Source organism: Mollisia scopiformis, assembly GCF_001500285.1.
Source record: "Mollisia scopiformis unplaced genomic scaffold LY89scaffold_3, whole genome shotgun sequence".
Classification (NCBI taxonomy): domain Eukaryota; kingdom Fungi; phylum Ascomycota; class Leotiomycetes; order Helotiales; family Mollisiaceae; genus Mollisia; species Mollisia scopiformis.
In genome coordinates, this window is record NW_017263583.1 from 778,721 (window position 1) to 799,582 (window position 20,862).

General features: G+C 46.9%; 8 protein-coding genes across 8 annotated transcripts; 4 read left to right on the forward strand and 4 right to left on the reverse strand.

The window, feature by feature from the left end:
- Positions 1–102: 102 nt before the first annotated feature.
- LY89DRAFT_664326 (uncharacterized protein) lies at positions 103–645 on the forward strand (the record flags this gene model as incomplete). The annotated part of the gene is made up of 1 exon (XM_018212760.1): positions 103–645. The coding sequence occupies one exon, from the start codon at positions 103–105 to the stop codon at positions 643–645; it is 543 nt and encodes a 180-aa protein (XP_018076866.1).
- Positions 646–770: 125 nt separating this feature from the next.
- LY89DRAFT_301839 (uncharacterized protein) lies at positions 771–1,729 on the reverse strand. Its single transcript, XM_018206577.1, has one exon. It carries the CDS (start codon positions 1,548–1,550, stop codon positions 897–899), a length of 654 nt encoding a protein of 217 aa, XP_018076867.1. The 5' UTR covers positions 1,551–1,729; the 3' UTR covers positions 771–896.
- Positions 1,615–2,797, reverse strand: LY89DRAFT_777609 (uncharacterized protein). Its single transcript, XM_018222150.1, has 2 exons — positions 2,239–2,797; positions 1,615–2,186 (listed from the first exon to the last, which is right to left on the reverse strand). The coding sequence occupies exons 1-2, from the start codon at positions 2,356–2,358 to the stop codon at positions 1,761–1,763; spliced, it is 546 nt and encodes a 181-aa protein (XP_018076868.1). The 5' UTR covers positions 2,359–2,797; the 3' UTR covers positions 1,615–1,760.
- A 222-nt stretch (positions 2,798–3,019) lies between these two features.
- On the forward strand, positions 3,020–4,372 carry LY89DRAFT_574822 (mitochondrial phosphate carrier protein-like protein; the record flags this gene model as incomplete). Its single annotated transcript, XM_018208763.1, has 4 exons — positions 3,020–3,340; positions 3,407–4,039; positions 4,092–4,247; positions 4,304–4,372. The coding sequence occupies 4 exons, from the start codon at positions 3,020–3,022 to the stop codon at positions 4,370–4,372; spliced, it is 1,179 nt and encodes a 392-aa protein (XP_018076869.1).
- A 2,157-nt stretch (positions 4,373–6,529) lies between these two features.
- LY89DRAFT_704220 (PCI-domain-containing protein) lies at positions 6,530–8,107 on the forward strand. The gene is made up of 2 exons (XM_018217365.1): positions 6,530–7,133; positions 7,182–8,107. The coding sequence occupies exons 1-2, from the start codon at positions 6,583–6,585 to the stop codon at positions 7,918–7,920; spliced, it is 1,290 nt and encodes a 429-aa protein (XP_018076870.1). The 5' UTR covers positions 6,530–6,582; the 3' UTR covers positions 7,921–8,107.
- A 62-nt stretch (positions 8,108–8,169) lies between these two features.
- LY89DRAFT_680658 (UMP-CMP kinase) lies at positions 8,170–9,464 on the reverse strand. Its single transcript, XM_018214119.1, has 3 exons — positions 9,170–9,464; positions 8,497–9,037; positions 8,170–8,338 (listed from the first exon to the last, which is right to left on the reverse strand). The coding sequence occupies exons 1-3, from the start codon at positions 9,432–9,434 to the stop codon at positions 8,221–8,223; spliced, it is 924 nt and encodes a 307-aa protein (XP_018076871.1). The 5' UTR covers positions 9,435–9,464; the 3' UTR covers positions 8,170–8,220.
- Positions 9,465–9,491: 27 nt separating this feature from the next.
- LY89DRAFT_704222 (ARM repeat-containing protein) lies at positions 9,492–15,435 on the reverse strand. Its single transcript, XM_018217366.1, has 5 exons — positions 15,141–15,435; positions 15,038–15,084; positions 14,869–14,989; positions 13,554–14,822; positions 9,492–13,503 (listed from the first exon to the last, which is right to left on the reverse strand). The coding sequence occupies exons 1-5, from the start codon at positions 15,291–15,293 to the stop codon at positions 9,583–9,585; spliced, it is 5,511 nt and encodes a 1,836-aa protein (XP_018076872.1). The 5' UTR covers positions 15,294–15,435; the 3' UTR covers positions 9,492–9,582.
- A 2,186-nt stretch (positions 15,436–17,621) lies between these two features.
- LY89DRAFT_728652 (uncharacterized protein) lies at positions 17,622–19,974 on the forward strand (the record flags this gene model as incomplete). Its single annotated transcript, XM_018219284.1, has 7 exons — positions 17,622–17,721; positions 17,855–17,889; positions 17,944–17,969; positions 18,029–18,123; positions 18,169–18,752; positions 18,802–19,521; positions 19,570–19,974. 7 exons carry the CDS (start codon positions 17,622–17,624, stop codon positions 19,972–19,974), a joined length of 1,965 nt encoding a protein of 654 aa, XP_018076873.1.
- Between the last annotated feature and the right edge of the window lie 888 nt (positions 19,975–20,862).

Sequence of the window (20,862 nt, forward strand, 5' to 3'; positions counted from 1 at the left end):
CCCTCTCCCGTTCATATAAATCAAACGTCTTCTGCAAAGATCCTCACATCACCTGAAAACCAAACACCGTTTTGAACATAAATCTCATCAGCATCTCCAAGAATGTCAGCTCCACCGTCGTACTCAGAGCCACCACCTCGTTACTCTCAAGTCGTGGATCCAAATCCTGCCAGGTACGCCGTCAACAATAGGCAGGCTTTTCAAGTTGCTCCACTGCCCAGCCGCCAGCAGCATCCTGTAGTCCAAGCACTTCCATTCCACCAGGCGTACAACCCCCAACCATACATGCAGCCTTACATGCAACCTTACCCCAATGTCCAATATCAGCAGCCATACGTACCATACGTACCCCACAACTATTTCTATCCTCCATTTGGGAGCACTGTACAACCATACCCAACGCCAACGCCATTCTATCAACCACAATCTACTATGTACCAAGCCTCTCCTCAAATAGCATCTACTGAAGCCCACGAGTATCAACAACAGTCTTACGTGCCACCTCCACCTTCTGGATATGTCGCGATCCCAGGGACAAATTTTGCCGTGCCAGAAGAATGGATAGCAGGCAATAGTAAAAAGAGCAAGAAGAGTAGGAAAAAGAATAAATGTGCCAAAGCCCTCTTACGAGTATTGTATGGTTAGCAATGCGTGCCCTAAGTTGTGCTCTCTCTAGCTAGGCAATATAAGAAATAGACATCTTTAAAACATACACACTAGTGACCAGAACATGAACTTGCGAAAAAGGGTGCTGGAGTCAAAGCAATGAATATTTGATCTGCAAAACATTCAGGCCAATAACCGATTTCTGAATCATAAAAAGCGCAAACCAATTCGCAAGCAAGAAACGCAAAGAACAAACCAGAAACACAAACTTCCCACTCAAACATCCAATGCTACTTAGCCAACGACACACCTACTCGTCGTATTACGACATAAGTTGAGACATCATAACAATGACTACCATCAACGAACCGGAAAATCCTCTCCTCACGCGCAACAAACCACTCACCCACACCCTCACACCAACACTCGAGATTCGCCTGGATCCTCTTTGTTCGCGCTCCTACATCACATTCGCGACTTTGAACAAAAACTTCTCTTTCCTGCTGGATAAAACATATCCACATAGACCACCGTCCCCATCTGTCTTTCCAGGCGAGAAGGCGGTTAAGGGGTATGATTGTGTGATTCTCCCTCTTGAGATCCGGGATACGGAAAACAAGATTCTGAAGGTTGAGGTTGAGGCTAGACTTTGTCAGGGGCTTGACGGTGTTGGGAGCATGCACGGAAAGGTTGTGCTTGGGAAGGATTTCTGGGGCAGGGAGAGTGTGAAGGTTTGCTGGATTGTAGAGAAGAAGGAGAATAACGGAAGTGGATGGTGGGGAAAGGGCAAGAACAGAGATGATGAGGATTTCCTGGGAATGTTCGTTGGGAACAGAAGGGTGCGGTTTGAGAGGAAATGAAGCACGAGTCTGTGTACAAAACACTGATGGGGAATGATGGGATATAGGTATCAGCATCGTAGTACCACTTGGTTTACATTGCATGCTGGGAGTAGGAAATGGCCATTCCAAATCACAAAGTCAACATCACTCCCCAGATATTCAAAGAGGTTACCAACAAGCATCCAGCTGGATTCGAAGTCCGTATGAATTATGTTCCCTGGCGTTTGTTGAAAGCTACCCTTTTATGCCCAAACTCCAATCCTTATGCTCACTCCATCCCATGCTTAAGCACAAACCAACCTACGCACATCCTTAAGCAGGTCTTCTCCTCGCAAACTCCTCGAGATCTGTCCTTGTTGCAACACCCAACACAAATCGTCTTCGCTCATCCGTAACCACAGCGAATTCTTGCTTGCCATTTTCGCCATTCTCACCGCCGTTGAAGAATAATTCTAGCTCCTCTAATGGTGTATCCATAGTGATGACCTTGTAAACCTTTCCCTTTCTTCGGAATTTAACCATAGCTTTCGACACTCCGTCGGTTTCTTTGACCTTCCCCGACTCGAGGAGTATACGGAGATGTGGGATAGAGAGATAGCCAAGCAGAGCTCGATTCGATTCCGACACAACGGTGAGGTGCGTATAATCTCGTTCGAAGGCTGAGAGAAGGGCATGGGAAATGGGATCATTTGGACTACACGACAGAGCAGAAGGAGGATCCAGGTCTTCTACCGTGGCCTGCCTCTGATCAGTATTGCGCTTGAATGATTTAGGTGGGCTGAGCTCCTACCCCTCTGTATCGATCCGCCCATTTTGAAAGGCTTGGCTTGGTTGATGAAGCAATGTCTGCCATTCTTGATGCTATGTCACTGCTTCCTACTGGAATTGTGTTCGCCATTGCTGTAGACATGGCTGTGGGACAATGGACAATGTGGAACAAAGAAGTGTTGCTTCTTCTTGGAGGGGTTAGTGAAGAAATTTAAGCCTGAGGAACAAAGCTTGTGATTGGCGAATGCTGTGAGAGATTCACCCTGAGATCATTAAAAATCTTGAACCATTGTGGGACGATTACTATGGGTTGGACTTTTATTTCTTCTACTCGCACTCGTTAAGAACGCAAAATTATGGACATTTGCATTCGAAGATTGTCTAAATGATTTGCATAGCTCGAGGGCTGGAGCTACGTCACATCCATCGCTAAAAGCTTCACCAGCTCTAACAAGTGACCCCAACCCCTCCCCTGACCTTCCTTATCTCCATCAACATCAACCTCGCATCAGAGAAGTTCTCCGAGCTGGTCGTGCTCAATCGATCCTACACTCGCATTCACTTCTATCTGTCGTTTGTCCTAGAGACATCGAAGCTTATCTCAGGAGTCTGTCTTCAATAACTTGTTGCGGGCATAGTCGGGGTTTCCGGACGTAAGCAATATATTGCTCCACTTGTTCGTGTTGATGAAACGTCCAAACAGTTTTGTGACTGCCAACTTCTTTTCCGCTGTCGTTTCCAATTGAATACTCCTTTGTGTCAAAGACTTCGCTGCGTGACTGACAATGAGGTTATTAGACAATATGGATCTCCTCTTCCCATCCCAAGACACTCTTCACGATGTCTTCCACCCTGCCATTCCCTTCGGACGCCGACCAGTAGCTTTGGCTGAGAAGCAAGCTGTATCCTTCCCTCCCAAGCGGACCCCTCTTCAAGCACGGTCTGAACTCTATACAGCATGGAGTGTAGTGGATGATGCAAAGAACAAGACCAATGCTTTGAGCGCGGAAGCCGCGAAAGAATTCGAGAAAGCCAGCGCCAAAGCACAAGCCAAGACTGGTCATATCGAGCTTTATTCTGCTCAATATTATGCTGCTTGTACTTTTGGCGGTCTACTTGCTTGTGTAAGTGGAACTAGAGCTCTGGTTATAGAGTGCCAGCTCGAACGTGTTCAAGCTAACAAGATATAGGGACTTACTCATACCGCTGTCACTCCTCTCGATTTGGTGAAATGTAGACGTCAAGTCGATTCGAAAATGTACACCGGGAACTTCCAGGCTTGGGGTAAAATTGCTCGTGCTGAAGGATTCCGAGGCATCTACACCGGCTGGGGACCGACTTTCTTTGGATATTCCGCTCAAGGAGCGTTCAAATACGGTGGATACGAATATTTCAAGAAATTCTATTCTGACCTTGCGGGACCTGACAATGCGTATAAATATAAGACAGCCCTGTATCTGGCCGCAAGTGCTTCTGCCGAATTCATCGCCGATGTTGCGCTCTGTCCCTTCGAGGCCGTCAAGGTGAGAATGCAGACTACCATTCCACCATTTGCTTCCGGGACTTTCAATGGGATCAGTCAGATTACCAGTAAGGAAGGCTTTGGTGGACTCTACAAGGGATTGTACCCTCTTTGGGGTCGCCAAATCCCATACACCATGATGAAATTCGCTTCCTTTGAGACCATTGTAGAGATGATCTATGAACGCTTGCCAGGTCAGAAGTCAGATTATGGCAAGGGCGCCCAGACTGCTGTCTCATTCACTGGTGGTTATCTTGCTGGTATTCTATGTGCTATTGTCAGCCATCCTGCCGATGTTATGGTAAGTCAATTCGATCCTATCCATGTCAAGTATTTAGTGCTAACAGAGGAAGGTGTCCAAACTTAATGCCAATCGCCAACCAGGCGAAGCTTTTGGTGCTGCCATGGGTCGAATTTATAAGGATATCGGATTTTCTGGTCTTTGGAATGGACTCCCCGTCAGAATTGTAATGATTGGAACACTCACAGGTCTACAATGGATGATCTACGTAAGTTCATTCCCAATATATATATATATATAGTTTGTTAACTGACAACTTTACAGGATTATTTCAAGATCTTCATGGGTTTCCCCACCACAGGTGGAGCAGCCCCGCCCCCACAGAAGAGCTAGACTTTCGTGTGCAATGGGATGAATGGGTGTCAGGGTCCACAGGACTGGAGAGATTATGATATGCACTGAATACCACAACAATCCCCTGATTTTGCGCTGCTTATTCTTGCGCCGAACCCTGCTTCTCCTTTTTCGCATTTGTTTATCCTCCACGGCTGCTCAACAACCTTTGCAGACCATCGTTTCTGTAGTGATGTATTTAGTGATTGCGAATATTTGATGTCCATTAGCTTTTCTGGCTTTTTAGAGGCATGGAAGCTGTTAATATCGAGGCGCAAGGATTCTTACAGAAAGTTAAACATTACACTCACGTTATCACCACCTGATGAATCCCAGATAGGCCCATGATGCAATGCCCAAGTCTTGATCACTTTTTCTCGCCAACTTCAAAGTTGCTGTAAAAGGAAGATGCCGAGCAAGTGGAGCGAAATCTGAAGACGATCTTGCTACTGGCATGGCGATCTAGACGTCAATGCCGAAGGAGATAATTGGTTGTGGGGTTGAACCAGTTGACGTATCATTTGAGGCGGCTAAGCTTCGTGGCATAACTGCTTTATCTTATTCTCCTAATTACATTTTGTAGTCTTTTCCCACCATAATCACATTCTCTTCATCTTAGGGGCAACACACTTAAATCTTGCTAGCTATGCAGACACGACATGGTGGACTCAACTCTCTCATATAACACAGACGACAGTTCACTGAATGGTTCTCCTTATCCAGCGTAACAAAGGATCAAGGCAATTTTTTAGCTCACACCTGATCTAATCCTCTTTCGTGTTGAACCTCAATTTTGGAGGGTAGCTATGCAATTTTAGCTATGACAGGGCAGAACAACAAAAAAACCATTTCTACATGAAGAATTCAACCCCTCCTTTATCTCAATACTGGAGGGTTCGAACTGGACACGGCAAACCTAGCGCGAAGGAGGACTTCTCAGTGCCTCCTGTTAAACCTGACACTCTGCCAAGCAAAGTAGAGTCGATTATTTAAACACTTTACGTGGTCAGCAGAGGTTAGTTGAACTTGCCAGACCAGACCTGAGAAATAGTTGCGGCCTCAAATGACCAGTTTCAGAGAAGTATCTGTCGAGACTTCCTAGCAAAACCTCGATAATTGTGTGGAAGAGGATTTAGCACTTAGGACCAGAGCCAAATGGATAGACTCTATGTACGCGTGCACAGACTTAGCTATGCTTACGTTCTTGTTCTAGTTGTTGAACAGAAAATGGGCAAAGGCTCATAGGTATACGAAGACTAAATCTGTTTTGGACAAGTAGCATCACATACTCCGAGCTCTCAAAGCCAGGAACTAATCTCAGAATATCCAAGATTGCCTGACATACACCTGGTAGATTGATCTGTACGAGAGAGTCTAGCTAAGTGTCTTATTTACAGTAGATTCCTGCAACCTAATGCTCAACACTGAACACAAAGTACAGCATGAATTTTGCGTATCATTCATGTAATCAAATGTGATATGCAGGTAGAAGTTGAGTAGACACGTCTGTGGTGCATGAAACAAGTTCTTTGAGATACTTTACAGGACAGCTTCGAAAGATATGGCAAACTGGTCCATATTGCCCCATTTTCATGCCAACACCGATGAGCAAATACAACGTACGAATTATAATGTAAGACAATATTGTTCCAGAGTTTGTAGGATAATATTAGTGGGCTAAATCATATATGAAAAAGTAAAATTTGTGCAACAAAGTGGTGCAGAACGACGTGATTTCCTTTATATCTAAGGAACAAACTTTTTTCACTTATATTGTCCCACAACCTCTAGAACGATGTTTTCTTATGTCGTAGTTTTCGAAGTAGAGCAAGGTGTACCTAACTACACGTCTGTGGACGTGTGAGACTTGACACTAGGTTGTTAGCTTCGAAGGTAGTGAATAAACGTTAAGATATTGGAGAACAACAAAACATAATCTCACAAACTTGCAACAAGCTACAATCCCATCATCAAAATTGCTCAACTCAATACTTTTCATCCCAACTCGCCTAATCATTCGCTTCGCCTGCCCTGGCTTAGATCAATCCATCGGGCCGACTTTCTTCCATACCAGGGTATAGAGCTAGCGGCCGCCTTCTCCGCCCACGCTCCGCATCCCACACAGATCTAAAATGTCGAGACGAGCAACTAAATCGCCTCCTCTTGGGACAAAGTTCAAGCTTGACTGCGCTTCGTACACTCCGCACCACATGGCTCCCTCTACTCAACACGTTTTCATTGACGGCACCTTCGCGGATCTCGCGCAGGAGCTGGCTGAATATCTGAACGTTGGATCCGAAGTCCAACCCCTCCTTGAAGGAAATGTTAATAAGAAAGATGAAGCTTTGAAGAAGCTCGTCACGGCGTCGACTGCGCTGAACTCTTCTCCCGAAAAGGAGTTCACCGCTGCCTACAACCTGCTTGTCTATCTCGTCCTGCAGTCCCCCAGTGTCAACATGTTTCTACCCCGCATTTGCGAGAATCTCTCGAAGCCCATTACTTCCTCTCCAGTCAACGGTTCTGGTCTTGCTTTGAGTGTTCTAACAACCATCTTCAACCTGTTGCAACCAGACAACGAGGTCCGCTTCAATGTCTTCCAAGCAATCTTGCGCCTTGTCAAGTCCAGCGGACTGTTCGAAATGTTACGTCCACAACTCACGAAGCTGGATAAATGGATTGTTGAATGGGACGCCGAGGAGGAAGACCAACGCAAGCTGTTCAGCCAGATCGCCGATGTTGCAGAAGACGCTGGTGAAGAGGAGTAAGTGATTATAAATATCTAGAGAACCGGACTAATTAGATCTGCCAGGCAAGCCTACCAATACGTTCTCAAGGCCCTCCGCACATTCGATTCGGGCGAGGTTTCTTCTCCAGATGCACAAGGATTGTCCCTCCGTGCTCTTAAAGTCGCCCTTCTCTCAAATACCCACTACGACTTCCAAGATCTTACCTCCCTCCCTCCCATTCAGGCTCTCAACGACTCTCATCCCATCTACTTCGAACTTCTCGAGATCTTCTCCGAAAAGGAGCTTGAGGATTACAATGACTTTAGAGATGAGCATGATGGTTGGATTGAGGAGCAAGGATTGGACAACAGCAAGCTACATCGTAAGATGAGATTGCTCACTCTAGCCAGTGTTGCAGCTAGCACAAATTCCCGAGAGCTTGAGTACAAGCGCATTGCCAAGGCTCTGCAAATCCCTGCTGAGGACGTTGAGATGTGGGTCATTGATGTTATTCGGGCTGGACTGATCGAGGGAAAGCTGTCGCAACAGAAGCAGGTTTTCCTGGTTCATAGAACTACCTATCGAGTTTTCGGCGAGAAGCAATGGCGTGAGGTTGCTACGAGATTGGACCAATGGAAGGCTAGTCTACGATCTATCAAGGAGGTTATCAGTACTCAAAGACAACAAGCTGAGGCCCAAAAGGAGCGCGAGATGCAAGAGGCTGACAGGAAGGCTACTGGTGCCGGTTCTGGTGCCACAGGAATGAGCGGCGGACGTCGAGGTGGTGGTGGCAAGGATATGGTTGAGATGGGAACGGATTGAGCAATGAATATGGAACCTGGGGGTGCGACATAATTTCTGACCGAAAAGATCTAGGCGACGGCGTTACAGACATGTGTACATTGAAGGCATAGCATCTGGCGGGATGCTGGGTGCCAATCACTCTGCATGGAATTTGCGATGCATTCTCATAGACATTGCCAGCAAAGGCGTTGAATCTGAATTCTATGACTACAATTGTGACAGTGATACAAGTTACAATATACTTTCTTCTTTCCGTATATCCCGTTCCTCTATAATCCTCCCATCTAATATTAACGCGGGAGATGCCAAGATGCCGCTCTAGAAATTCTTGCCGAGTCTTTGCTCAATTTTCTCCTTGGTCTCCTTGTATACTTCATCCGGAGACTTCGTAGCCACAACTTTCACCACGCGTCCCTCGCCATCAAAGTAATCCACACTATAGACAATTAGTATACCCTTGTGACAGAGATCTAGGAGCCGGAGAGCTAATCTGTAGAGCTGAAACAATCTTCTTTTGACAAGCAGCTCCTGAGGTGGATCCCGAAGTCCTCGGTTCCTAGGATGAATATAGAGCAAGGGCAGAATTTGACTTACACTGGCATACTCGTCTCCACGAACGTCTTGAACCTCTTCTTGATACTTTCCTCATTGTCGTCTGATCTTCCACTGGTCTTGCCACGGTTCAACAATCTCTTCTGCATCTCCTCTTCAGGACAGTCATAGAACAAGACAAACTTGCTCGGGCAGACCGTCTCATCAAACTTCAACGCCTGATCCATCTTCCTCGGGAATCCATCAACCAAGAACTTTCCCTTCCCATCCTTATCCTTGCTCACAACATCCGTCATGGCATTTTCCAACAACTGCACCGTGACCTCCATGGGCACAATCTTACCATCCTTAATATAGCTCTTGATCAAATCACCGAACTCAGAGCCTTCGCGGTCCTGCTCGGCGCGGAGGAGATCACCGGCAGATAGATGGGTGAACTTGTAGTCGCGGACGAGGTTGGCACATTGAGTGCCCTTTCCTGCACCGGGTCCACCAAGGACGAAGATAACCGTTACTTTTGAGGGAGAGAAGGTCGGGGTGTCTTTCTTCGGGGCCGCGATTTGTCCTGTTGCTGGTGCCATATCTGCAGAAAGAATTTGATTAGTACGAGATAGCGAGTACAGTTGTTGAGCTAGAAAGAATCCCGGTGAAGTTGTCTTCTACCACTTGGTGCCCAGCTAGGAAAGGACATTGAACAAAAGCAATTTAGACATACCAACTCGACTCCTGACCATCAAAACATAAGCTCCTGAGCCTGCTAATACGATCGCAACAAATGGCCAGATCTTGAGTGGGTTATTTCCAGGTGTACGATTGGGACCACTCGCGTAGCCTCGTCGCGTTGAAAGATTAAGGTTACGCAAGGGAGGAGACTTTCGTGGAATTGACTGAGAAAATCGAGGTAAAGGAGAGGACTGGCAGAGTCGCCGAGGAAGAAATCGAGGGAGTGTGGATGCCATCGCCGCAGCTGACTGGGTCATTGAGGACTGCAGTGTGACGACGTGCATGAACGTGGAAGCTTGAAATCATAAAATAGTGGATAACCTTATTCTGCCTTAAAATTGGGGTAGCGATCGAAGTGAGTTTGCCCCTTTCCTCACCGCAATATCGAAATTTATGCTAATCTATCTACTCTACAAGACCTTTCAATACTCTATCAAGAACAGCCTGCACTCCAGGAGATCTCTCATTCTTTCTGCCTTCTTGGGTCATTTGCTTCATCTGCTCCTTGCATTCCTCCCTTCCTTCTCTAAACATTCCAAAGACACCACCAACAAGAGCCTGTACCATCATTTCGGCAGCTTCAGCTCTTTTCAATCTCATGGCCTCAGTACCAGCACCACTCTGAATATCCAAGACTTTGAAATAATCAAGCAGTAGATCATAATGCTTCGTTCCTTGCGTGTGTGTTCTTTTTCGTAGGCCGTCAAAAAGTGCTTTGGCGCGCTCGTAAATAGTGAGGCTTGTTGCAACGGTGATTTTCGTAGATACTACTACTTTCTTCACGACCTTGAGAAGAGTGGGTATGTGTGTGAGAGGAGAAGGATCAATGTTCTTGATATTGATGGCTCGGAAAAGAGCGCCGATTCCAGCAGTTATTGTTGCAGACTCGTGCGATTTGCCGCCAACCTTAGTGTCATCTTCGGTGTCCATCTTGTCTTCACTGGTGAAGTCCTCAAGGCAGGGGCCTATGACGTTGTACACATCCTCAAACATGTCTAAGTCAGTACGAGCTTCGCAAAACTCGCCCAGACTCGTGAAGGCGAAGGGTCGATACGTATCATTGTTGCGTTTGGCCTCTCGAATGGCGATCTTCTTCATTTGAGGCGCGATGCTTGACTCTTTGCTCCAAAAAGAACTTGCCGCCTTGGTGAAGCTGACAAACGAGCTGAGGACTTTTTCTTTTCCGTCAAATGTCTTTAGCGCAAGTGCCTTCTCTAACGCGGGCCACATAGCTGCTGCATCTGTGCTACTGATCTCTGCCCCAGATGAAGTTACAACATCTGCAATTGTAAGAGCAGCCGTATGCTTGACAGTCCATTTTGGAGATTCGAGGTGGCCGACGGACAAGCTGTTTATTTCTCGAGAATAAAGAAGAACAGCGCGAGACCCACCAACATTTTCGTCCCAGGTATTCTCGAATTGCTTTTTGACATGCTCATCAAAATCATGCTTGGCAAAGAACACAAAAGGTAGGAAGTCTGATGCAAGAGCATTGAATCGATCCGTAGCGAATTTGGAGACTGCATACACAATCTCTCCTGCAACCTGACGTCGCGTCTCATTTTCCGCGTTGAAATACAGATCTTTTGTATAGGCAGCAAGACGTAGAATGGCGCTATCAGAGGCAAGTCTCGAGAGGTACCCCGCAGATCTTGCATACGCAGCACTGACAGCATTGTTTCGGTCTAATACCGCTTTCTCGGTAATTTTCAGGAAGATATCAGCATGAGGCTTGAAAACTAAGGAATGCCTCGTTGCAAGACTAGCAAGCACACCGGCACAGCCCATCTTACTAGGCATTCCAATCGTCGTTTTCACGGCATTCTCGAGTCGAGGTACTAGACTTGACATAGCAGGCCCATCTAGAATATCCAGACAGCGCTCTATTGCCTCCATCAATGGGGACTGGGATACCGCCCTTGATCTCAAGTTGTCAATTTTCTCTTCGGTGAGGTTGTATTCTTTGGCCCTCAAATAGAGGTAGTCGACTCCTTCCTCCTCTCCAAGTGTGCTCAGAAGACCCAGTAGTTGTTCGACGAGATCAGGAACGAAAGGTAGTAGAGCTTTACCGCCGCTCTTGACAAGTCTCAGCACGGTGAGTGCTGCGAAGATTCTGACATCTTTAGCAGAGCTTTCTAATCCTTGCTCAGACAGAAGGAATGGCAAGACTTCTTTTAGCATCGCCTGGGCATGCTTTGAGGAACTTCCAGCTTCAACTTGTCGAACCAGGATGCCGGTCAGAGCCATGCTCAGTTTTAGTGCTTCGGCTCGAACAGAACCTTTGATATCGTCCATGACTTTGAAGGCGACCTGCCATATATCATGGAGGCGGCTTTCATACTTGTCAAACTCACGACCTTGGACAAGGTCAGCGATTGCTGCACAACTTGCTTGTCTCGTACGCCACTCTTTGGCCAAGATGCTCTTGAGTAAATCGTCCAGAATATCGTCAAAATGTAGGTTGATCGTTACGCTCTCATCCTTAACGAGAGCATGCCAGATATCGTTCATCGAACGCTGGACATTTGCATTGGGGTCAAATCGATATCGGTAGAGTTTGGGATAAAGTTTGGGGTCTACTTCGGATTCTGAGAGTATGTTACTTAATCCAAATCTGCCAAAAGCCGCTCGGGTGGACCATGTAGCAGCATTAGATGCAAGCGACATGAATTTGTAGACCAAGGTCTGGTCGCCAACTTCGTTTGCTAGCGATATAATGTCCTTGTAAGATGTTACAGATTCGCCTTCTCCTGTGGGAAGAGCACCTGGTTCAAAAAGCTCTGTATCCTCGTCAACCTTGAGTTGGGTGCTAGATCCAGTGAACGATGCAACAAGATCTTTCACTAGCTTGTCTCTAAGGTCACTGTCACCTTGCTCATAAACGAGACTTAGGCCACGAGATGCTGTTTCCTGTACCAATTCGTCTCTGGCTGATAGGAGACCCATGAACGCAGCTTGACATTCCCTGAGGCAGATCTGGATCTCGGGCAAATGCCCACAGTATTGTATCAGAGAGAATAGCCAGATTCCGGATGCCTTTTTTAAGGAAGGCTTGGGTGTTTTGCAGTCTCGCAATAGCTTCTTCAACAAGTGTTCCAATGTTTTATGTCGCTTCATTCGTCCACTGTAAGTAGTGTCGACGTCTAAGCTGAGAGGAAGGACATCAGAGTCCCAGCACGCCGCAAGACAGCTGAAAGCTTCTCCGATAGTAAAATGAGTCTCGGCTTGTTTGATCCCAAAGAGATCATATAGTTTCGAAAGAATAGTAGCAAGCAGATCGTCCGTCGCGGGCTCGCTGTCGGAAACTTCTTCAAATATCAACGAGAATCGGCCAAGAGCGGCGATAGCCTTCTCGTTACTCTTTTTAGCCTCCGTCGTTAGCATCGTAATGATCTCGGTTGCACTCAGCGACGATTCACTAATCCGTGAGATAGTGAGAACGCCAGACATGCTGACTTGTGATATGGCACTAAAGGCAGCTTCGTTCGTTGAAGCATCTTTGGCGGCTGATAGAATGGCTAGGATCATTGAGATGGCTTCTCCTACGACGCTGTCTTGCATAGATTCAAGTCGACCATAGTACGAGCTGCGGCTGAGAATAAAACCGAGCGCAAGGATTGAGCCATGAACACGGTTTGCTTCAGCACCAACAGCAGACTCCCATGGCTTGGCATCTTTCAAGAGCGTGGTTAGCATATCCTTGACTGATTCCGCAGTATTTACGGGATGAGGAGCAAGAATCCCAAACGCCTCTGCCGCAAGAAGTCGAGTGGCCGTGTTGTTAGATCTAATGGATGGCAACAACTCTAAAGCTCTTCCAGCAAGTTTACTAATGACCACAGCTGGCGCGATCGATGCTATCTCGACAAAGCATTTCCCGCAGTCTCCAAGACCGTTGCCATCATTACGAAGCATTCCCTCGAAGGCGGCACCAAGATATATATTTAGTGCGGCTTCATCGACTGAATGTACGTGATTCCTCATGATCTTTCGAGATGTTTTGTCAGAGCGGTACAGAACATCTAGCTGCCGTTCCCAGTCCGCGTCAATGGCAAGAGGTGTTTCGGATTCTTCCAAGGCAGTCAAAAGAAGGATCTGGCGACAATAGTTGACAGCGGACGGAAAAGCATTAATCTTAGAACCAGCGAAATTTCCGAAGACAGAAACTTCATCCACGTCCATGCCACTTTTCATGCTGTTTGCAATGCTTGAATTCTCCAGTATACTTTGTGATGTGAAGAACACTTTGACCATCTCGTCCCACTTCGGAAATGAACAGGTGGATGCGGCCGGGGTTGAGTTGAGAAGTCGATACCAATAAGGGTCCTATGATCCAGATAAGTTTGTTGTAGAGCATCTAGGGATATGACACTCACAAGGCCTTTTTTACCCTCTTCCACAACGTCGCTACGCTCATCAGTCCGACCTGCCAAAGCAAGGACATCAATCCATCTTGCCACTACATCCTTGTACTCAAGACAACGATTTGCCCATCGTACAGTCGCAAATCGTGCACTCCGCACAATGTTCCCCCCTTCCTGGAGAGTCATATACTGGAGGAGCAGCAGTTGCAGTTCTTTATTCAATATAGGGTCCAGCGGAGGAGCAAATGCACCTAGTAAACTTGCCAAGGCTCCTTCAATGCTGACAAAGATACTCTCTGAAGAACCTTCTTCAGTCAATGACCTCAATAGCCATCGTACGATAGATAAGTCCTTTTCAACTACAATCGAGGGCGCGGTCTTGGCTAATGATCCAAGCGTCTCGTAAGCCAAAGCTCGCAGTGAGGCAGCATCCAATGATCTCTCGTGTGGGACTGGCCATCCTTGATCTTCAATGTATCTTCTCAAGAACCCGACTAATTGAGGTGCCACATGTGCTAAATCCGATTTGGATGCTATTCGAGATACCCAATTCATATAGTTGAAGAGGGAGTTCCGAAATTTGATAGTTTCCAGGCCGGGTGCAGGAAGATTGGTGTTATCATGGGGAGACAATGCTTCTTGCACAATACGAACCACTTGACTCGGAAATGTAGTTGACACTGCGGATTTTGTCAAGAGGACTAATACCCTGGTCTGGAGAGGAGGTTTCAGTGTGAAATAAATCTGCAACAGATTGCTGATAGCGTCTGCATCTTCAAGGGACACGGTAGACCGCTTCAACAAATCCTCACCGGCACCAGAAATTCGAGTATTGGCGTCACCTGATGCAAAAAGAGCTGGCAAAAATCGCTCTTCGTCTGTGAAAGCGCCGCTTGTCAAGAAGGCAAGAACCAAGATCTTGGTCTGGGTCAAATTCAAGCCTTCGTCAGAAGATGGATCCCAGGTCGTTTGCTTCCCACTCAGAGTCAAAAATTCGTATTCTTGAACCGTCAGGCCGGGACAGGACACTCCGGTGGCAGTAGACCGTACCACGACCAGGAGCATCAGTTTTGCAAACCAAGACGCCGCAAATTTTGCGTCTTCCGAGTGCTCGTCAAGCCCTAGTTGCTGACGCAACTCATTATCTTCTTTACTCCCACGTAATGGCAGTCGCAGTCGTGGTAGAAGCCGAAGAAACAAATTGAAGATCGTAGCACAAGTTGTCTTTCCCGCGTCTTTTTCTAGCCCATGCAGAATTGTCGGGATCAGGTTCATTTGTTCCTGAGAATTTTGTTAGTAAGAGCCCCCATGTTTGAAGAAAACGGACAGAAGAAGTCAATTTCCCAATGCTTTGTTGTATGAACATAAGGTCAAAGTGTCGAATCATAGAATATTGTGGATTCTCCTTGTATTGCTTGAGCAGGGCGGCCACAGGCAGAATTATGTCCCTGCGTGGTGGTCAGTATAGGAAGCTCTAAGGGACTATCTCCACACACTTGTTCCCTGCCAGTCTGATCTTGACATGCTGGCATATTTCGACGACCTGCAGATGGAAGTCAACAAATGTAGATATCACGTGATTCATAGAAGGATTCCGACCTTATTGCGTACTGCTGGAAACTCGCTGGCCATTTTGAGGAGCAGTGGTGGTAGATAGGTCTTCAACAATGCTTCAAGTTTATCGTCTTTGGCGAGCGCAATGCGCATCTCAACCTTGCCACAGAGCTCGAGTTCCCGCGCTTCTGTAGACATCTTGATGGCGAAATTGAAGGCGCTTGAGGAGACAATACATCACGCTCCAGAATGTGTGCACAGAGACGTCAAATTTATGAGGCAGGCAAGATAGGTAACAGCAGCAAACATAAGCAGCGAAGTTGATCTGGCGCCTTCGATGGGATGGATTTGTTATGCGCCATTCAAAGGCAGCACGACACACGAATCATTCATCAACCTCTCAACCTCAGGCAAGAATAAGGTTAAGGCACGTGATACGAAAACAAGGGACTGATCATCTCTTTGATTCTATGACGACTCAACAGAAAGATCTGAATTTGTACTCAGATTAGAGCGTCATGTCCTCGCATGTAATGATACAAGCTGGGTGTTGGTCGTTTTGTGCAGACGTTGCGATCACAACACAGATCACAATTGCTGCTCCAGGGAAAATTTTCCGAGAATCGGAGGTGGCCAATTTCAGTGACAGGACCAGGAGATCGACTTTGACAAATTGATTCGAACGAGTGCCTGGCTCTGAGGGGTCTAGTTCATCATGTTGTGTTGCCTTTCAAACAAGGGGAAACCCAGGTAGTAGTTCGACTTCAGAAACTTGGAGTTTGATGATTAACGATATTATAGTGTGCCATCTCTTGCGCCCATTATCTTGAAGTATGATTGGAGCCTGGTATTCCAGATACTATGCCTCTCAAGACGAACAAGAAAGTGGACATGAAACCTCAAACCCTCGATGTTATACAGCGATTATGGTTCATCCAGACTCCCGGGAACAGAATTCAGACCCACTACACTCTCGCAACTTGCCGATTGACCATCTCTGAATATTACCTGCATGTTTGGGAGTGGACTCGCATCCACGCAATGCGTTGCGGACTAGTGTCGTCTAAGATTTACGAATTCTTCGCAGGTACCTTCTGTTGTTGGAAGCTAAGAACCGGACCCCATATCTTTTGAGGTTCTAGGCCCAAATTTCAATCCAGAACACATCCCACGTTCAAACGGAGAAACTTCCGCTACCAGCGATATAATTGTCATCACCGTAGTCAGCTCTGTTATATGTTGCTCCTACGGCGATCCAGAGAGTGGTAGAGGAGGTGGCGGGTGGTTCGAAAAAGATGACACTCATTTCCTTCGAAGCCTACGACGCCCTCGGAGCTCCAAGGGGGGAAAAATTAGAGAAGAAAGGTACGGCTACCGTTCGGAGCATACTACTGGCTGGGGGCGACGCTTGCTGCTTTGCAATGCTCCGCAGACTTGATTGTCAAGATCACTTCTCAGCTACTCTTTAATCCACTCCCTTCTGCAATACGAGTCCAAATCTTGAGGGCATCCTCCATCATTTTACTCATCCCGACATAGGCAGGATATGTCTTTAGCGTCGAGTGTTCGCCATCGATAGACTCGGTACAGAAAGTTAGTCTCTTCACTAATTATAAGGGTACCACGGATCTCAGCAAGTCTCAAATTAGTGTCCTAGGAAACCATCGATAATCTGGGATCATTACGATTGAGGGGTTCGAACGCATGTCACGATCGGGATGGTGTTCTAAAAGGTTTCAATTAGTATCTCACGGTCAGTGGAAGATGAGCGTGGGCAAGTTGAGGGAGCTTTCTTCAGTGATCGTCAAACTCAGTCAGTCGCTGGATGCATCCCAACAGCCCAAAGCACCACGGTGATCTGAGCGACCTCATAAGGGCTGCCAGCTTGCAGTCTCTGATACTGTTGAAACAGCATAAGTGGTATGTGCCGACGTGTTATCCAAGTGATGGGCCTAGGGCCCAATTCACCCGAACGTCCCTGTAGGAGAACCACTTGGTCCGTCTTTATGCTCACGCCTTCGTGTTGTTGTGAACAGGGGTTCCAAGAAGAATTCTACGCCGAGGGGTCACGTAGCTCAGCCTGACATCGATCGGTGGATTTGAGCATCGCGTTTTGACGGTCTAGGTAGCACCGTAGCATAGCACTCGAACTTAGACTAGCAATGTGCTAATAGGTGTTCGGACAGTACCGAGGGTAGCTTTTCACTGTGAGGCTCGAACTTCAAACTTTGTCGGTCCTGCTCATGGCTTTTGACAGATAAACTCAAAATCTGGACCTACACAAGATCACTTAAAGTGTCCTAATCCAGCCACTCGGTTCTCGTGTCCAACAAAGACATATCCACCATGCTCCCATCAAGCTGTACGGATTCAGTCGTGGAAATTTGCTGACATATGTTGAAGTTGCCCTTACTGAAGACTCCTTCGAATGTACTCATTGTCAACACACTGTTTTGCAGATGCAGGGTCGACGGTCCGAATCCTCAAGAGGACCGCCAACTCGACTTCCTGCTATTGCACCAAGAAATGACGACGGGCCGTCCTTGGGGTCTCAGACTGGTTTGGGCGATGTTCCGTCTGAGTCCCGGAGGAACAGACTGCCTCCGAGATCTAGGAGTGGATGCTGGTAAGCAACCTTCGCCAAGACTGGTGTTCACTGACGAAGAAATGTAGGACCTGCAGAACACGAAGTCGGTGTCTCTACTTTCTCTCTCTTTCTCTTCGTCCTGTGGAGACTATTACTAAATCTGCATAATTAGAAGTGAAATGTGACGAAGCCAGGCCAGCCTGTGGTGTATGTCAAACTCCTCGTTCCTGCGAAGCAAGCACAGTGCTAACAACCATTCAGCAATGTGTACGTCTAGGTCATGAATGGTATCTCATATCCGATATATTTGCTTTCTGAATATCGCGCTGAATCAAATCAACCCTAGTGACTACAATCCTCGGCTCTCGTTCAGAGACGACACGCCTAGAATCGTGGAACGAATGCAAGATGTCTCTGTGATTGGAAACACCGTCTGGGCAAGTAGGTACGTTCACGATGCTTGTCAGACGTCTACTGACTCTGCAGACCCTCCTAGCCACACATCAACCGCATACATACGATCCGCAGAAGACCTATTGCCGCCATTCCAATTGTTAACGACCGATGAAGAACGAGAGAAGAAAGCGGAACTGTATCAACCTGGCACATACCATGTCATTGCCAACCAAGAGAGCTTTGAGTCATTGCCGGAATATAGAGATGGGGGCACGTCAATGGTAGGGAGCAGACGGGGCCTCCTTCAGTCCAGCAATCATCGAAGTGAGGTGGGCTATGATGTGCCACAAAGAGGTCCGAGAGATGGACACGATCCCAATGTTGTGATATTGAGAAGCTTTGAGGATGTGCCTCGTAGAGCATCTCTCCAAAGTTCTTACATATCAGTTGCTCGTCCTTCTTCGCCATCTCACTCCCTTACTCGACATTCACCTCGACGCCATTCCAGCGACCTTCATGGAATGGCTTCTTCGATCAGCTCTGAACGCCATGAAAGGAGAGACGCTATCCTGCTAGAGCATTACCGCAGAATTATATCACCAAAGCTCTTCAGACGAGAACTTGATGATGGAGAAGAGGATGTATTTGAAAAAGAAGCTAGGACACATCCGCCGGTTCGTTGCTGTCACTGGCGTAATTATGTGTTCCTGCTAAGAATACCAGGTTTTCCATGCCATCACAGCATTGGCGCAACTTACAGTGAGTGGAGTTCACACGGCAGATGCTCTAGAGCATTATCAGCAAGTTATCCCAGCTCTTCAAAGTATCGTACAGTCATCCCAAGACTCGTATTCCGATGGCGCGTTCTTCACACACTTCCTCTTACTCCTCTATGAGATTGCAGCAGCTCTCCACGGCGATGCAAGCATGGCTCAGCACCACAACGATCAGCTGCTGCGGATCATCAGACTTAGGCGTCAAGCGAATGGTGCGGAGCCCTACGAATTTCTGGTCTGGTGTATTGCAGTTATCGATATCTACTCACTGTTGAGCATGGGTGGCAGTGGAGTTTTCACTGAAACACTGATAAAAGAGAACTTGGTTCCCCCTCCCGAACGATGTTTAGCATCTGACATACCGGTTTCATCTCAAGAACAGCTATATCTTCCTTTGCTAAGGAAGATTTACAAAGAGATCCATCTACTGTTGTTTCGCGTAGCCCAAGAAGCACGAGTCATGAGAGTAGAGTCAACACAAAGACAAATTTCGGCTCCAGGTATGGCCGACTCCGAGTCTACAAATACAAGAAGAGGGCGTGTACAGAATTTACTCAACCTGATCAATCAGTCGTATTCTACTTGGATAATGCAGTTTCCGGGCTTGTGGAGACTGCCGACAAAATCAGAACCGACGAGCCCAAGAGTTTTCTACTGCATCCAGCAGGTAAGTCAAGATGAATAACGGAAATCAGCGCGTATTGATTTTGTCTAGATCTTTCTCTTATACCGAACCTGTATACTCTACGCCCATACCAGCATGTTCCCCAACCAATCCAACAATCCTATGCCTGCTTACGATCAAATATTCACTGTTGCAAGGGAGATCATAGAAGCAGTCGCTGTAGTTCTCTCCGAGAAGAGAGATCAAGTCCGCACTGTAATGCTCCCTCTCTTCATCGCAGGATTTACATCGAAAGACCAGACGGAGAAACAGATGGTATTAGATCTACTTCTAGCTATCGAGACGCAGGATTATAGAGGCAGCACGGACCGTGCAAGGCGAGTGCTTGAGAGGTTGTACGAAAAGCAGCGCCTCGCGACGATGGAATTGAAAAATCCTAATTCAGTGGACTGGACAGAAGAAGTGCAGAGGAGTGGGAATATATTCATAATCTAAGCTGGGAGGTGAGTATGTGGGAAACAGAATTGGCGTCCAACAGAAAGAACAACAGACCTGGTGCAGGACGCTTGAGCATTGCAAGGCGCATTATACCTCCGGGGATTTGCAGATATCCGGGTGAGAAGTCAGTGGTATAATTTTGACGGATTTGCTTTGTTTCCATGTATCTATTCGAATGAAGTTATGCTGCAACTTCAGTCGCCTAGTGTGCTCAGTGCTTTATGATCTTCTTCACATCTGCATTTCAGAAGCTGCTCCATATCAATAATACTCCAATAGAGATTTGTATCGTCCATGCAGAAGAAGAGAATGTGAGACCCAACGACAAAGCAATGGGCTTGGAGGCGAGAGGCTGATCTTGCTAAGCTCGGCGAGGTTTATAAGATGATAACAATTGATTACGCTACGAAAACGTGGATGGATCTTGCGACTTGCAACGAAACGCATTGTCGTTCCTGCTTGCCCAGATCTGATTTGGTGGATCTTTTGAATTATATTACATCTCAAAAATAGTGGGAAGTAGCAGCAGCCAAATCTAAAGATAGAGGCGAGAAAAAGAAAGAGATAAGGAGCCTTGGATTGGATGGCGTCGGCTTCAGCTAATCAAGAAGCTCTAGAGTCCAATCTTACCAAACACCGTGCAGCGGTTGTTTTATCTGTTCCGCGTACCTGACGTGCGGGAGCGATGGAAAACATGGCGTCATAGGCGAATATTCCTTTCAACCCTCCACGATCACATCATTCACCGGTAGGTTACTCATATACTCGACTGTACAGTACCTATCTTTGCCAAGATCTCAATCCTGCACGTGTCTCTAGTTACACCACCTACCTACAGTAGCTGCCTTTGGTTTCCTTTTTCCTCTTTGCGTGAGTCTGTGACAA

Coding starts and splice junctions, on each gene's coding strand:
- LY89DRAFT_301839 (XM_018206577.1), bottom strand. CDS start 1,550: ATGCAATGTAAACCAAGTGGTACTACGATGCTGATACCTATATCCCAT.
- LY89DRAFT_777609 (XM_018222150.1), bottom strand. CDS start 2,358: ATGTCTACAGCAATGGCGAACACAATTCCAGTAGGAAGCAGTGACATA. Junction 2,187..2,238: donor GGGCGGATCGATACAGAGGG/GTAGGAGCTCAG, acceptor GATCAGAGGCAG/GCCACGGTAGAAGACCTGGA.
- LY89DRAFT_704220 (XM_018217365.1), top strand. CDS start 6,583: ATGGCTCCCTCTACTCAACACGTTTTCATTGACGGCACCTTCGCGGAT. Junction 7,134..7,181: donor GAAGACGCTGGTGAAGAGGA/GTAAGTGATTAT, acceptor TAGATCTGCCAG/GCAAGCCTACCAATACGTTC.
- LY89DRAFT_680658 (XM_018214119.1), bottom strand. CDS start 9,434: ATGACCCAGTCAGCTGCGGCGATGGCATCCACACTCCCTCGATTTCTT. Junction 9,038..9,169: donor GATGGTCAGGAGTCGAGTTG/GTATGTCTAAAT, acceptor TTCTTTCTGCAG/ATATGGCACCAGCAACAGGA. Junction 8,339..8,496: donor GTGGAGACGAGTATGCCAGT/GTAAGTCAAATT, acceptor AATTGTCTATAG/TGTGGATTACTTTGATGGCG.
- LY89DRAFT_704222 (XM_018217366.1), bottom strand. CDS start 15,293: ATGTCTACAGAAGCGCGGGAACTCGAGCTCTGTGGCAAGGTTGAGATG. Junction 14,990..15,037: donor ATCAGACTGGCAGGGAACAA/GTGTGTGGAGAT, acceptor ACCACCACGCAG/GGACATAATTCTGCCTGTGG. Junction 13,504..13,553: donor AAGAGGGTAAAAAAGGCCTT/GTGAGTGTCATA, acceptor TCTGGATCATAG/GACCCTTATTGGTATCGACT.